Genomic DNA, 15,819 nt, shown 5'->3' on the forward strand with positions numbered 1-15,819 from the left:
GTTTTGATTTGTGTTTCCCTGATGATGAGTGATGTTGAGCATCGTTTTATGTGTCTGTAGGCCATCTGGATGTCCTCTTTAGAGAAGTGTCTGTTCATGTCTTCTGCCCATTTCTTCACTGGATTATTTGTTTTTTTGAGAGACAGACAGAGCATGAGTCAGGGAAGGGCAGAGAGAGAGGGAGATACAGAATCCGAAGCAGGGTCCAGACTCAGAACTGTGAGCACAGAGCCTGTCGTGGGGCTCAAAGCCATGAACCGTGAGATCATGACCTGAGCTGAAGGCAGACACTCAACTGACTGAGCCACCCTGGTGCCAAGTAGTTTCCACTATTAATGCAACATACCAGTCTTTTCCCAAGTAGCTTGCTTTTGTATTTTAAGGAACCCTTCCCGTGCTGAGGTCACAATCCATTTCCTCATCTCTTCTCCTGTAACTAGAATGTTTTGCCCTTCACACTTAATAATCTAGCCTGAGCCCATTTTAACATATGGTGGTGAAACAGGGTTACAATCCACTCCTTTTTTTGAAGTTTTTCCCCTAGAGAGCCATCCTTTCTCGCACCACAGCCTCTCTTCACAGGTCGAGCTCCCACCTGTGAATCAAGTTTGGGTTCCAGCAAACACCTGTTTTGCACCTAATAAGTTAATCACAGAAGTTTCTCCTTGAAGATGTTAATGGACTTGATTGACCTAATGATTCTTTGAATTGATAGTTGTCATAGCTCATCTCTCAGATAATATTAAGTAGGGCACTTGTGATGAGCCCTGGGTGATGTAAGTGTTGAATTACTATATTGCACACCCAAGACCAATAGAACACTGTTAACTGATTGGAATTAAAATAAAAACTGAAAAATAGGTCATAATGGATTTTTAGAAAATGTTTCCCCAGTCCATTTCAGCCCTGGCCTTCATGCTAGGGCCTTCCTGCAATGTCTGATGGAGTCCTTGGCTCTCTGCTCATATTTAGGAGTGAAAGACCCCACAGTTGACTGGCAGCTGTGAGTACATGTGTAGCACTTGCCAACTGTGGGTGTCACTGCAGTGGGCTCCTACTGGACCCTCAATGTCAGGACCCGGGTCTTGCTTCAGGCTGCTCAAATGGCCCAGAGAACCAGCTTCCAATCTCCAGGACTCAACTATGAAGGTCTGGCTGTCAATACTGGGGAACAGGTTCGGGAATGATGGTCATATCCATTATGCACATTTAGCTAATCACCTTGTTGTTAGTATAGTAGTCTTGGTCAAATGTGTCTAATGTCCCCCCAGTGCAGAGAACACTTGTTTTACTCCCTAGAGACTACCCATCACCCTTCCTATAGAGATGGGAAGTCCTAGTGCTCCACGTCCATGCAGTGACAGAGGGGCACCTTGAGATTTACCTGCTGCTTAGGCAGACTTTGGACCACTAACCCTTCTTTTCCTTTTGCTTCAGCCTGACTTCCAGAAGTAGGTGCCACGGGCAATTCCTGAACCTTTTGGTATTCTGTGGTATACTGTGCCTTCCTTCTACCCCTCTCCTCCCCGACATATTTAGGACTGAACTTTCTTGGGTCTAATACATCATTTCCTACACATCCATCTGCTTTCCAGTTCCCAATGTCACTGCTATTGTCTTTTTCAATTCTCTACACCCTTGTGAGTTTATGCCTTTAACAAACCCCTTTACTGACATTTTAGAGGATGTTTTGGGATGCAAGGAAAAGAGAAGTCTGTGGTCAATTTGCCATCTTTACTGAGAGCTCCACGAACAGGCTCTGCAAAGTTAAACCCACTTTGTATACCTGGTATAAATCCAACATGTTTGTGCTTACTACCAGTTTTTCCTAGGGCTGGGTTTATCTTGCTAAAATTGTTAGGATTTCTTCTTGAACAACTTTACTGTTTTGTGTGTCAGTAGTTGATTTCACCGTGTGGCTGTACAGCACCCCAGTGTGTGTCTACTTTCACACTTTGCCCATTAAGATATAGGGCTGCTAGGAATGTTTGTATACAAAATTTGGTGGGGTGGTTTTTTTTTTCTTTTTTAGGATATCTTAAGCAGCATGAATGAGTAAAATTGGCCTATAATTTTGTACTCATGGGGGCGCCTGGGTGGCTCAGTCAGTTAAGTGTCCAGATTCAGATCAGGTCGTGATCTCACAGTTTGTGGGTTCAAGCCCCACGTCAGGCTCTGCGCTGAACGCTTGCTTGGAGCCTGGAGACTGCTTCGGATTCTGTGTCTCCCTCTTTCTCTGACCCCCCCCCCCACTCAGGCTCTATCTCACTCTGTCTCTCAGAAATAAACAAATGTAAAACAAAAATTTTTTTAATTTTGTACTTATGTTATTGCTAACAAGTTTATTTTAACTTTACAAATAAGGTAGCTAGGGGCGCCTTGGTGACTCAGTCGGTTGAGTGTCTGACTTTGGCTCAGGCCATGATCTCATGGTCCGTGAGTTCAAGCCCTGCGTTGGGCTCTGTGCCGACAGCTCAGAGCCCGGAACCTGCTTTGGATTCTGTGTCTCCCTCTCTCTCTGCCCCTCCCCCACACGTGTTCTGCTTCTCTCTCAAAAATAAAATAAAAACCTTAAAAAAATTTAAAACAATAAGGTGGGTAATATTTCCTCTTTTTCCACTCCCTGGAGGCATTTATATAAGACTGCGCCGATCTCTTCCCTTTGGTGGAAAGTGTACAGTTATTCGGGCCTCGTGAGCCTTTGTAGCACAATTTCCCTACTGATTCAGTTTCTCTACTGGTGATGTAATCCTGCGGGTTTTCTCTTTCTACTTGAACCCGTTTCTGATAATATTGTCTGAGAATTTTCCTATTTTTACCAAGTTCTCAAATTCACGGTCATGGAGTTGTTCATAATATTCTCTCATGTCATCAGTCTCTAGTGTATTTGCAATTCTTACCTCCTTTACATTCTTTATCTTGTTTATTTGTATCCATTGTTTTTCCCCCAATTAGTTATGTTCAGTTTATCCTCTCTAGTTCTGTCTTTTTTTGTTAATTTATGTTCTCCTCTTTATTCATTTTCCCTTTGTGGGGTTTATTTTTCAACTTATTATTATGAAAAATTTCTGACAATCAGCCAAATTGAAGACAATGCACTGTGAGTGCCCATTGCCCACCCTTTTTACTCTACCGCTAACACCCAACCGCACGGATGGCTGGTGAGTCTTCAGACTATCTGAGCACTGGTATCTCTCCTGCACTGTGAAAAACTCCATTATCCCTTTACATGTTGTTTCTCTGCTTTTTTATTATCTCCTTCTAGAACTCTGACAAATGTTTCACCTCATACTGTCTTCTATTCCTCAACCCTCTCTATACTGTTATCTCCTTGTCCTGACTTACTCGTAACTTCTTCACAACTATCTTCCAGTTCACTAAATCCCTCTTTGCATTTAGTGTGTTCAACTCCACCATTGAGTTTCTAATTTCCTCCCAGTTTTTATTTCTAGAAGTTCTATATGGTCCTTCCTAATATGCCCAGTCATTTTTTAAATAGTGTTGTGTTACTCAAACATTCTACTCATATTATTTCTTTGAATATATCAAACATAATTATTTTATATTCAAAATCCAGTATTTCCAATAATGGCTTCCTTCTACACTTGATTCTTTCTGTTGCTTGTAATTCCTATCGATTCTCAGCATTTGTAATTCCTTGGCATTTTTGGTGTCAGAGATTCCCCTTCCTTTCTTGTCAGTTAGGTTGTGGGTTTTAAAAATATATTCTCTACCATTTTAAGATATTTTATGTGGTTTTCACAGTGGCTTCCCTACTGAAGTGCCCCGTCAAGATTTTATAATATTTCTTGTTTAAAAAAAATGTTCTATTTACTTTTGAGAGAGATGGGGAGGAAGAGAGAGAGAGACAGAAAGGAGGGGGAACACAGAGAGAGAGGGAGACACAGAATCTGAAGCAGCTCCAGACTCTGAGCTGGCAGCACAGAGCCCAACGTGGGGCTCAAACTCAAGAAACGTGAGATCATAACATGAGCCAAAGTCAGACACTTAATCGACAGGTACCCAGGTGCCCCAAATTTTAAAAAACAGAACAAATGCATTTCCACTTCAAATGTTGGATTAAATCATTTTGACCACCCTTTCTGCAAAGAACAGTATTTCATTTTTAGTAGAATTTGAGGAATTGTTTCTAAAATTTATATGGGAATAAAAAGGACCAAAAATAACCAAAGAAAGCTTGAGGAAGGTAAACAAAGCAGGAGGACCCATTTTCCTAGATATCGAGACTTGGGACGGTAGCTAGCATAGTGTGGTATCCTCCAAAGATAGACATGTAGACCAATGGAACAGAATTGAGAGTCCACAAAAAGACTCACACACATATGGGTCCTTGATTTATGGCAAAGATGGTGCTGCAGGATAGTGGTCAATTATAGTAATTTTAAATATAATGGTGCCAAATCAATTAGAGAAACACACCAGAGGAAAATGAAACTTGACTACTACCTCAAATCACTCACAAAAGTTAATATCAGGTGCATTGCAGACTTAACTGTTAAAGATAAACCTATAAAGCATCAGGCAAATAACCAAATTCACCCAAGATTACATAGATCATGTTCATGGTCCTCCAACTATTAAAGAAAGTGAAGCCACCCAGAGGGTGTCACTGATGAATTTCCAAAAAAAAAAAAAAAAGAACACAGAACACCAATTCTACACAATCTGTTCCAGAAAACACCATTGCCTTGATAGCAAGACAAAGATTATGCAGAACCTGCAGATCAATACCTTTCATGAACATAAATATCAAATCCTCAACAAAAAGTGAGCGTATCAAATCCAGCAACACGTAACAAGAATAATACACCATGAGCAAATAGGATTTATTCTGTGAATACAAGACTGATTCAATATTCGAAAATAAATCAGTGTCCCCCACAATACTTACAGTCTAAAGAAGAAAACTAAATGATCACATCAATGCATGCATAAAAGCATTTGAGAAGATTGGCATCCATTCATGATAAAAAAAAAATAACTCTCAGAGATTTCAGAACAGAAGGGAGCTTCCTTAACCTGATAAAGACCATCTACAAAATACTTGCAGCTAGTAGCAAACTCAATAGTGAGAGACTGAATGATTTCCCCCTGAAACGGGGACCAGGAGATCTGTCTCACCACACATGTTCCACGCTGTGCGGGAAGCCTTAGGCTGCTGAGAAAGCAAGTAAAACAGTGGAAGAGCCTGCAGATCGCAAAGGAAGGAATAAAGCGCTGTATTTACACATGGGACGAGCATGTAAACAAAAACCCCAGGGAATCTAAAGAAAATCAAAACCTGCTATTTTTGATAAGTGAATTTACAAGGTCAGAGAATGCAGGCCAACACACCAAAAGCAATTACATTTCTATATACCGTTGGTGAGCAACTGGAAGCTGAAATTATAAAAATGCCATTTGCAGTAGCTCCAAAAAGTGAAATACTTAGGTAGAGATATAATAGAGCATGATAAGATCTACTTGTGAAAATTACAAAATTTTGAGGAAAGAAATTTTAAAAATCTGAATAAATGGAGAGATATGCCATATTCATGAGTTAGAAGATTCAGTATAGTATAGATGTCATTTTTGCTCAAATTTATCTATAGGTTTAACACAATTGCAATCAAAATTACATCAGGGTATTTTGTTAGGTAAAGAAAAGTTTATTCCAATATTTATATGGAAAGGCAAAGGGAGCAGTATAATACAAAAAAATTTAAGGCTTTTAATTTTTTTTCTTTGAGAGAGAGAGAGAGAGAGAGAGAGAGTATGCACGAGTATAAGCAGGGGAAAAACACAGAAGGAGAGAGAATCTTAAGCAGGCTCCATGCTCAGTGCAGAGCCTGACACAGGGCTCGAGCCCATGATCCTGGAATCATGACCTGAGCTGAAATCAAGAGTTGCATGCTCATCAGACTGAGTCATCCAGGCTCTCCACAAAAAAAAAAAAAAAAAAAAAAAAAAAAAAAAAAAAAATACTTTTAAACAAGAATGAGATTGGAGAAAATATGCTCACCATTTTAAGATTTACTGTAAATTGGGGTGCCTGGGAAGCTCAGTCAGTTAAGCGTCCAACTTTGGCTCAGGTCATGATCTCATGGCTTGTGAGTTTGATCCCTGTGTCGGGCTCTGTGTTGCCATCTCAGAGCTTGGAGCCTGCTTTGGATTCTGTGTCTCCCTCTTTCTCTGCCCTTCCCCCACTCACACTCTGTCTCTGTCTCTCTCTCAAAAATAAAACATAAAAAAAGAAAAACAAAGATTTACTGTAAATCATCAGTAATCAAGATTGTGGTAAAGACAAAATGATAGGCACACAAATCAATGGAACAGAATATGAAGACTAAAAAATATGCCCAAGTGAGGTTTTACAAACGTGCAAAGGCAATTTCATGAAAAAAAAAAAGATTGTCCTGTCAACAAATGGTACTAGAACATTTGGATATCCATATGTAAAAAAGCATCCTCAACACCATCTCATACCTCATGAGAAAAGTAACTCAACATGGATCATAGACTATAATATAAAACCTAAGAACACAATACTTTTAGAAGAAAACACGAGAAAATTCTAATGACCTAGTAGAGTTAGGCAAATAGTTCTTAGACATGATAACAATCCATGAATGAAAAAAGTCAACAAATTAGGCGTAACCAACAGACAGTAATGTCTCTGACACTGACCATGGCAACATTTTTCTAGATAGGTCTCCTGAGGCAAGGGAAACTAAAGCAAAAATAAACTACTGGGACCACACCAAGATAAAAAGCTTCTTCATAGCAAAGGAAACAATCAACAAAACTAAAAGACAACCTACAGAATAGGATAAGATATTTGTAAATGACATATCCAATAAAGGGTTAGTATGCAAAATATATAAGGAAGGTATACAACTCAACATCCAAGAAACAAATCCAATTTACAAATGGGCAGAAGACATAACAGACATTTCTCTACAGAAGACATCCAGATGGCCAACAGATAACATGAAAAGATGCTCAACATCACTCATCATCAGTGAAATACAAATCAGAGCTGCAATGAAATATCACCTCACACCTGTCAGAGTGGCTAAACTCAAGAACACAAGAAACAACAGGTGTTGGCAAGGATGTGGAAAAAAAGGAACTCTCGTGCACTGTTGGTGGGAATGAAAACTGGTGCAGCCACTCTGGAAAACAGTATAAGGGTTCCTCAAAAATTCAAAAATAGAACTACCAAATGATCCAATAATTTCTCTACTGGACATTTCCCCAAAGGAAATGAAAACACTAATTTGAAAAGATATATGCACTCCTATGTTTATTTCAACATTATTTACAAGATATGGAAGCAACCCAAATGTCCATTGACAGATAAATGGATAAAGACGTGGTATATACATACAGTGGAATATTAGCCATCAAAAATAATGAAATCTTGCCATTTGCAATGACATGGATGGAGCTAGAGAGTATAACACTAAGTGAAATAAGTCAGTCAGAAGAAGACAAATAGCATATTATTTCAGTCATATGTGGAATTTAAGAAACATAACAAATAAACAAAGGGGAAAAAAGAGAGAAAGTCAAACCAAGAAACAAACTGCTAACTATAGAGAAGAACCTGATGGTCACCAGAGGGGACGCTGGTGCGGGAGCAGTGAGACAGGTGATGGGGATTAGGGAGGGCGCTTGTCATGGTGAGCAGATGGAAGTGCTGAGTCATTATATCGTACACCTGAAACTAGGATAATGCTCTATGTTAACTATACTAGAAGGAAAATAAAAGCAAATAAATAAATTGGGCTTAATCACTTTTAAAATCTTTGCTCTGCAAGACAGAAGAGAATGAAAAGGCAAGCTCCAGACAAAAAGAAACCACATGCCAGTCACACATCCAGCAGATGACACATAGGCAGGGTACACAAAGAGCTCACAGAGCCCGACGTGAGTACACAAACAGCCCAATCGACACTTGGGCAAAAGGATCCAGCAGCCGGCTACTCCACCAGAGAAGACACACACATGCCAACCAAGCACACGCCAACACGTTTGACAGTATCTGCTGTTCGGGACCCATGATGTTAGAACTACAACGACGCCACTACACACATGTGAGAATGGCAACGTTAAACCACAAATACAGACAACTGCAGCACCAGGGATGCTCCAGGGTGGCCGCTGAAGTTGCATGCCGGTGGCAGTGCAGGTGGGTGCAGCCCCATGGGAGAGGCTGCTACAGCGGGTTCTGGTCAAGTTCAACATGCAGCCGCGGACCCTGCTAAACACCGCTGGTGACCCAGATGGTGACCCAGCGGTCTCAGTGCTGGGTATTTACCCCAGAGCAGAATTTCCCACAGGCGGTGTTCCGGACTTGTGGGGTTGCTGACTCCGCTGTGGGGGGCTGTGCTGTGCACTGTGCAATGAGTAGCACCATCCCATAACTCTTCCTGCCAGACGCCAGCACCACAGTCCCCTCTGTGCCAGATTGTGCCAACCTAAAATGTCTCTAAACACTGCGAAATGCCCCTTACGGGGCTAAAGCATCCCAACCTGAGAACCACTGCCCTATAGAAACGAAAGCATATGAGCACCCAAAATCTTTAAAGACCCTCGAGATTAGGAACAAGAGAAGGCAGCCCCCTTTTGCAATTTCTAATCAAGAAAGTATTGGAACTTCTAGCTATGCATAGCAATTACACAAGATCAAAACAAAAAAAAAACGCAGCCAGACTGGAAAAGAATAAGCAAAGTAATCTGTTTGGTGACAACATGGTCATATATGTAGAAAACTCTAAAGATTCTATGCAAAAATATTAGTAATAAAATATAAACAAATTCGGCAAAGCCGTAGGATACTAAATCACAGCCAAAACTCAGCTGCATTTCTATACATGAATTGGACTATCTGAAAAGGACATTAAGAAAACAATGTCATTTCTAATAGCATCAAAAAGAATGAAGTATTTAGGAATAAACTGAACCAGACTTGTAATGAAAGCTACAAAACATTGCAGAAAGAAAGTAAACCAAACACAAACAAACGGAAACATTTCCATTTATGCTCATAGATTGGAAGACTTAACATTGTTGAGATTAAAACACTACCCAAAGCAATCTACAGATTCAATGCATTCCCTACCAAAATCCCATTGGCATTTTTTGCAGAAATAGAAAAACCCATCCCAAAACCAATGGAATATCCCATCCAAGTACTAAACAGGCCCAGCTCTGCTTAGCTTCCGAGATCAGATGAGTAAAACCAATGGAATCTCAAGGAATCCTGGATAGCCAAATCAATCTTGACAAAGAGCAAAGTTTTACCCAGGGATACAGAAGTGCTGATGCATAGGAGCACATGTACCCAAATGTTCATAGCGGCACTTTCTACAATAGCCAAATCATGGAAAGAGCCTAAATGTCCATCACCTGATGAGTGGATCAAGAAGACGTGTTATATATATACAATGGAGTACTACATGGCAATGAGAAAGAATGAAATATGGCCATTTGTAGCAAAGTGGATGGACCTTGAGGGTGTCATGCTAAGCAAAGTAAGTCAGGCGGAGGACAGATACCATATGTTTGCATTCATAGGTCTAACAGGAGAGACCTGGCAGTGGACCATAGAGAGAGGAAGGGGGAAAGAGAGCGGGGAAGAGTGAGGGACACAGATCAAAGGAGACTACTGAATACTGAAAACGAACCATGGACTGAAGGGGGAGGGGGTGGGAGGGAGGGGGTGATGGTCATGGTTGGGGGGGCACTTGTGGGGAGAAACACTGGGTGTTATATGGAAACCAACTTGACAATAAACTATTACAAAAAATAAAAACAAAATAAAAAAGAGCAAAGTTGGAAAACTCACATTTTTATTTCAAAACTTACTGAAAAGTCAAGCTACAGTAATGAAAACAGTGTGATACTGGAATGAGGACAGACAGACATACCAATGGGCCCAGAAATCATCTTCACATATATGGTCAGCTGACTTTCAATGGCGGGACTGAGACCATTCAATGGGGGAAAGGGCAGTTTTCCAACAAATGATGCTGGGGAAAACCAGATGTCCACATGTAAAAGGATGAAGGTGGATCCTAACCTTAGACCACACAGAAAAACGATCTCGGTAATGATCAAATATGTCAACATAAGAGCTAAAATGGTAAAACTCTTTTAAAAAAGACATAAGAGAAAGCTTCATGACATTGTATTTGGCAATGACTTATTACATATGGTATAAAAAGTACAGGCAATAGAAGAAAAAAGAACTCTGACTTCATCATAATTGGAAACATCGGTACATCTAGAGACACTATCAAGAGTGTGAAATGACAACCCAGATTGGGTGAAAATATTTGCAAATCATTATCTAATTAATCAAGGGATTAATATGCACAATATATATTTTTAATGTTTTTTATTTATTTTTGACAGAGAGTGAGAGAGAGAGAGACAGTGTGGGCAGGGGAGGGACAGAGAGAGAGGGAGACACAGAATCAAAGACAGGTTCCAGGCTCTGAGCTGTCAGCACAGAGCCTGACACAGAGGCTTGAACCCATGAACCGTGATATCATGACCTGAGCTGAAGTTGGAAGCTTAACCAACTGAGCCACCCAGGCACCCAATACCCACAATATAGTTTTGAAAAATCTACAACTCAACAACAAAAACAAACAATCTAATTAAAAAATGAGTAAAGGACTTGATTAGACACTTCTCCAAAGATCTACAAATGGCCAATAAGCACATGAAAAGATGCTCCACATCATGGCCATGGGGGAGACACAAACAGAAGCCTCCAGGAGACACTATTTCACACCCAGAAGGAGGCCATGATTAGAAACAAACAAACAAATGGAAACAAACAAGTACTGGTGAGGATGTAGAGAAATCAGAACCTTTTGCATTGCTGGTGGAAATATAAAAGTTCGGCTGCTGTGGAAAACAGTTGGTGGTTCCTCAAAAAGTTAAAGGTAAATTACCACAGGATGGAGCAACTCCATCTCTAGGTATCTATCTAGAAGAATTGAAAGCAAAGACTCAGATCCTTGTAACCCAATGTTCACAGCAGCATTACTCATAAGAACCAAAAGGTAGAAACAACCCAAATGTCCATCAACAGATGAATGGATAAACAAACTGTGGTCTCTTCATACAACGGAGTATTAGCCTTAAAAAAGGAATGAGGGGTGCCAGGGTGGCTTAGTCGATTAAGTGTCTGACTATTGACTTCAAGTCACAATCTCAAGGTTCGTGAGTTCCTGCCCCATGTCGGGCACTGTGCTGACAGCACAGAGCCTGCTTGGGATTCTCTATTTCTCTCTCTCTCTCTCTGCCCCTCCTCTCCTTGCTTGTTCTCTCTCAACTCTTAAAACAATTTTTCAAAAAGGAATGAAATTCTGATACATGCTACAATACGGATGAAACTTGACACTCTGCGAAGTGAAAGAAGGTAGATACAAAAAGACAAATACCAGATTCTTGCACTTATGTGAGGCACCTAGAAGTGGCAACTTCCCAAGACAGTAGAACAGAGGTTACCGGGGGGTTTGGAGAGAGGGGCTAGGGAGTTACTGTTTAATGGGTACAGAGATTGTTTGGGGGATGATGAGAAAGCTCTGGAAACAGAGAGTGGTGATGGCTGCACAACGTTGTGGACATAGCTTCATGCTGCTGAACTGTACATCTGAAAGTGGTTAAAATGTAAATTTTATGTTAGGTATGTTTTGCCATAGTAAAAAAAATAAAAAAAAATTTGTAAAAGAATGTGTGGCACCTGGCTGGCTCGGTGGGTAGAGCACACAACTCTTGATCTTGGGGTCATGAGTTCAAGCCCCATGTTGGGCATGCAGGTTACTTTTAAAAAAGAATGTTTATAAGAATTCTACTCATAAATGTCGAAAACCTTGCAAGTGTCCAAATGTCCTTCTGTGGGTAGGTAGATCAAGTGGGGCACATCCGCACGCTTGAGTACTACTCAGCAATAACACAGGAAGAACTCTTGACCCACGTTATGATTTGGGTGAATCTCAAAGACATTATATGGAGTGGAGGAGACCAGTCTGAGAGGACGGCGGACTCTGATCCGGTTCCTGTGGGCCTCTTGAAGAGACGACACTCGGCTGATGACGAACACAGCAGTGGCCGCCAGAGATGAGGGCTGTGGGAGGGTGTGACTATAAAGAGGTAGCATGAGGGAGTATCTTGAAGTTGTCCCGTGTCCTGATTGTGGTGGTGGTCACATATATGTTATATATATATGTTAAAACTCATAGATGTAAAAAGTATAGGATGTATATGTTAAAATTCATATTTTATGAATTTACATGTAAGAGAACATATATGTTAAAATTCATAGACCTGCACACTGTGAAAGTCAATGCCACTGTAAGATAATCTAAAAACTAACAGTCTTATAAGGCCATAATAAAACATTTAATGTGAGATTTGGGAGTCTAGAATTTTACTATAAAAGCCTTACAGGGGCCCCTGGGTGGCTCAGTCAGTTAAGCATGTGACTATTGATCTCAACTCAGGTCATGATCTCATGGTTCATGGGTTCAAGCCCCACACTGGGCTCTGCGCTGATGGCGTGGAGCCTGCTTGGGATACTCTCTCTCCCTTGCTCTCTGCCCCTCCCCTGCTTGTGCTCTCTCTCTCTCAAAAAGAAAAAAAAAGAAAAAAAAGCCTTATAAACTATTGAAATTAAAGAATTTGAAAAACCTGTAAAAAAGAGATCATGTAAGTTAAAATTAGGTTAATTCTTCTAAGTTTTCTATAATTTCACAAATTTTTTTTCTCCATAATATTTTATTGTCAAATTGTTTTCCATACAACACCCAGTGCTCTTCCCCTTAAGTGCCCTCCACCATCACCACCAGCTCTTTTCCCCCCTCCCCCTTCCCCTTCAACCCTCAGTTCATTCTCAGCATTCAATAGCAGGAAAACAAGAGAGACCTAATGGAGAACCAGGGGGAACGGAGGAGGGAGAGAGAGTTGGGGAGATAGAGGGATGCAAAACTTGAGAGACTATTGAATGCTGAGAATTTCACAAATATTTAAAGAAACTAAAAAAGGATGCATAGTGTTAATTTAAAAAAAAACTTTGTATTTTAGCCCCTGATGTGAATCTTTACATTCAGATCAGAACTTGTTCTCAAAGAGAAAAATTAACATGATTATGTGCACAATGAAAATCAATCCCTGTGACTCGTGAAACAAGTGAGGTCATGTAAATCAACATCCTCTGACACTATGGTCCCACCAGTGGAAGGGACACATGTGGAATGGGACAGGAAAGGCCGCGAACACGCCGATGTGGTGCTCCCTTCACAGCTACCTTCCTTCGGCAGGAGTTCCGGGCTCTTCGGGTACAGCGACCCGCTGCCTAGTGATGCCCAGTCACTAAATAATGATTATAAACGGAGGCAAGAAAGTGTTGTAAATGAAACACTGGTCTTTGGCATAACCTCAAAGACCAGGATTAACTAGTGTCTGGAAGGACCCTGCACTTGCTCCTATTAGGTTATAGATTCACTTCCCTTTTCTTTCCTCTGGAGACACAGCACAGCTGGTCAGTCTCCTTTAGAAGTGTGTTTTCTTCTAGAAGTTTCCCAAGGGCCATTACTAAGTGTGAGAAACACTGGGAAGACCACAGCAGATTTGTATATGAGTCACTTTCCATCTGCGTGTGGTTAGGTGAATTTACAGCACAATTTTTATCAAATAGAAAGGCAACATGAAGCAATTAATTACTGCTTCCCTGGAGATTACGGTTTTAAATGGCTACTTGCCTATTAAGCTCCTGCATAGGAGGCCGGGACTGTCTTCTCAGCAGTGTCTACAGTCACAGTGCCCTGAACATTGGCCTGCTGAGAGCTCCTTTCACTGTTGCGCAGGCCTCCCCGGCACCCTCCGTGGCTCACGCACCTCCTGATTCCCAGAGGCGCCAAATACCCTCTGTCTTCACACCCGTGCTCCCAGTGCGATCCAAGGCGGAGAACAGAGGGGATGGCAGAGGGTGGGGGAGGGATTAGTGAATGAATGAAGTGATAGAGACGGCAGGGTTCTGTCTACTCGGGTCTACACAAAGACCCTATAGCCCGAGTCTGCAGAGACTAAAACACACACACAGCCCAGGACACTGTACTCCCTCCCAATGGGACTCTGATTCATCCTTCGGGAAGGTTCAGAGGCAGTCAGGGCCAGGCTGCCAGGGGTCTGCTGGAAAGGAATACACATGCGAGTTTTCACGGCTTAGACTCTGAGCATCCAGAGCGGGGGCGCCTGGGGGCTCAGTTGGTCAAGCACTGACTTCAGCTCAGGTCATGATCTCACAGTTCACGAGTTTGAGTCCAGTGTCGGGCTCTGTGCTGACAGCTCAGAGCCTAGAGCGTGCTCTGCAGATTCTGTGTCTCCCTCTCTCTTTCTGCCCCTCTTCCACTCATACTTTGTCTGTCTCTCTCTCTCTCTCTCCCTTTCTCTTTCTCTCTCAAAAATAAGTAAAACATTAAAAAAATGTTAAGAAAGTCATTGAGATCAAATTGGATCTCACAGCCCTGGTGAAAAGCATTGCTGACACTTGCACCTTCCCGTTGCACATGCCCCACCCCGAGTCTCCGGGAAGTACCGTGGCCTCGAAGCGGCGTGAGGATCTGACGGTCGCAGGAAAGAAAACCAGCTCCAAATCGATCTCTTGCCAGCGCCATGGTGTTACATTCAAGTGATTGGATTAAGGTCGCATGGGGCTCTCTGAAATATGTCTTTCCTTTATAGTGCACTTCTAAGAATACATACTGGGGTGAAACACAAAAAGTGTGAAACAGAGGATTACCGTGTGGATGTAGCTTTGTTCCTCTTGTCTGGAAACAGAATTGGCACAAAATCTTGCAGAATTAATACCATTTCTTTCTGGAGAGAGAAGTCTGGTTCGATTGCTAAGAACAAAAATATAGATGAGGTCAAAGCAATGTCTTACAGCTGCTCTGAAAGCCAGCCAGGAACTGACACGGTCCCCATGGCGCTTGCAGCCCGACCCCCCTTCCAGATACAATTTCCTTCTGGCCACAGCCGTCCCTGAAGCAGAAGAGACTTCCCAGCCTGCCCCATGTTGGGCCCAATGGACCCCCCCTCTCAGGGACCACTTGCTTCATTTGGGGCTCTCGTGTTTCCCTTCAGAGTAGCCAGCAGAAGTAATGAGGTGTGGCCGTTCCTCTGCTGGGACCAGAACAAGCCTGAAAACCAGTTTTCAGCCTCCTCCCGAGGCAGAGCCCATGGTAGGGGACCATTTCCTGGGCATTTAGAGTGAACCAAGAAGCCCTCAGGCTGGCTCAAGACTCTGGAAATACAACCTCTAACAGGTGCTAAGAGAGTGCAGATACGTTCTGGGCCTTGTCTGCCAGGGCCGTGAACCACCGCTTTCTCTGAAAACTCCCTTCTCTTACTCTGTTCACACAGTCGGGCTTCTGGAAGCTGTGTTGGTCCCACTGGCCCCTCCCCCCGGGACACTCAGATCCATTCCTTCCTCTGTAATCTACACGGTTCCTCAGGCTCATGGTAACAAACCCCATCCCCTCTATGACTTAAGCTAGACCAGGTGGGCCTCAACTACATTTCATCAAAGACACTTCTCGAAAACTGGGAGTTCTCATGCCGGCTGAGGTTCCTTTGAACAATCAAAGACGTACCAAAGCACAGTGCGGTTCCTGGTTAGAGACGCGTGTTCCCGGATGGTGGACAGGTGGCTCAGGTCCAGAGGTGCTGGCCGTGCTGTGAGAGAACACACAATATCCAGTAGGTAAGTGCTCAGGAGTGAAAGGCCAGAGTCTGGAG

The 15,819-nt window shown here is 42.2% G+C and overlaps 1 protein-coding gene across 7 annotated transcripts in view; it reads right to left on the minus strand.

The window, feature by feature from the left end:
• Nucleotides 1-15,819, minus strand: part of GAB3 (GRB2 associated binding protein 3) — a 60,857-nt gene that overhangs the window by 6,417 nt on the left and 38,621 nt on the right. For 6 of the 7 annotated variants that reach the window (XM_029929554.1, XM_029929558.1, XM_029929557.1 and 3 more), the window contains 2 exons: nt 15,675-15,756; nt 14,822-14,924 (listed from right to left, as the gene is read on the minus strand). In XM_029929554.1, the coding sequence (XP_029785414.1) occupies nt 14,822-14,924; nt 15,675-15,756 (185 nt within the window). Of the gene's footprint in view, nt 1-14,447; nt 14,784-14,821; nt 14,925-15,674; nt 15,757-15,819 lie in introns of those variants that run through there. The other variant, XM_029929559.1, reaches the window with a different exon arrangement.

Source organism: Suricata suricatta, chromosome X, assembly GCF_006229205.1.
Source record: "Suricata suricatta isolate VVHF042 chromosome X, meerkat_22Aug2017_6uvM2_HiC, whole genome shotgun sequence".
Taxonomy (NCBI): domain Eukaryota; kingdom Metazoa; phylum Chordata; class Mammalia; order Carnivora; family Herpestidae; genus Suricata; species Suricata suricatta.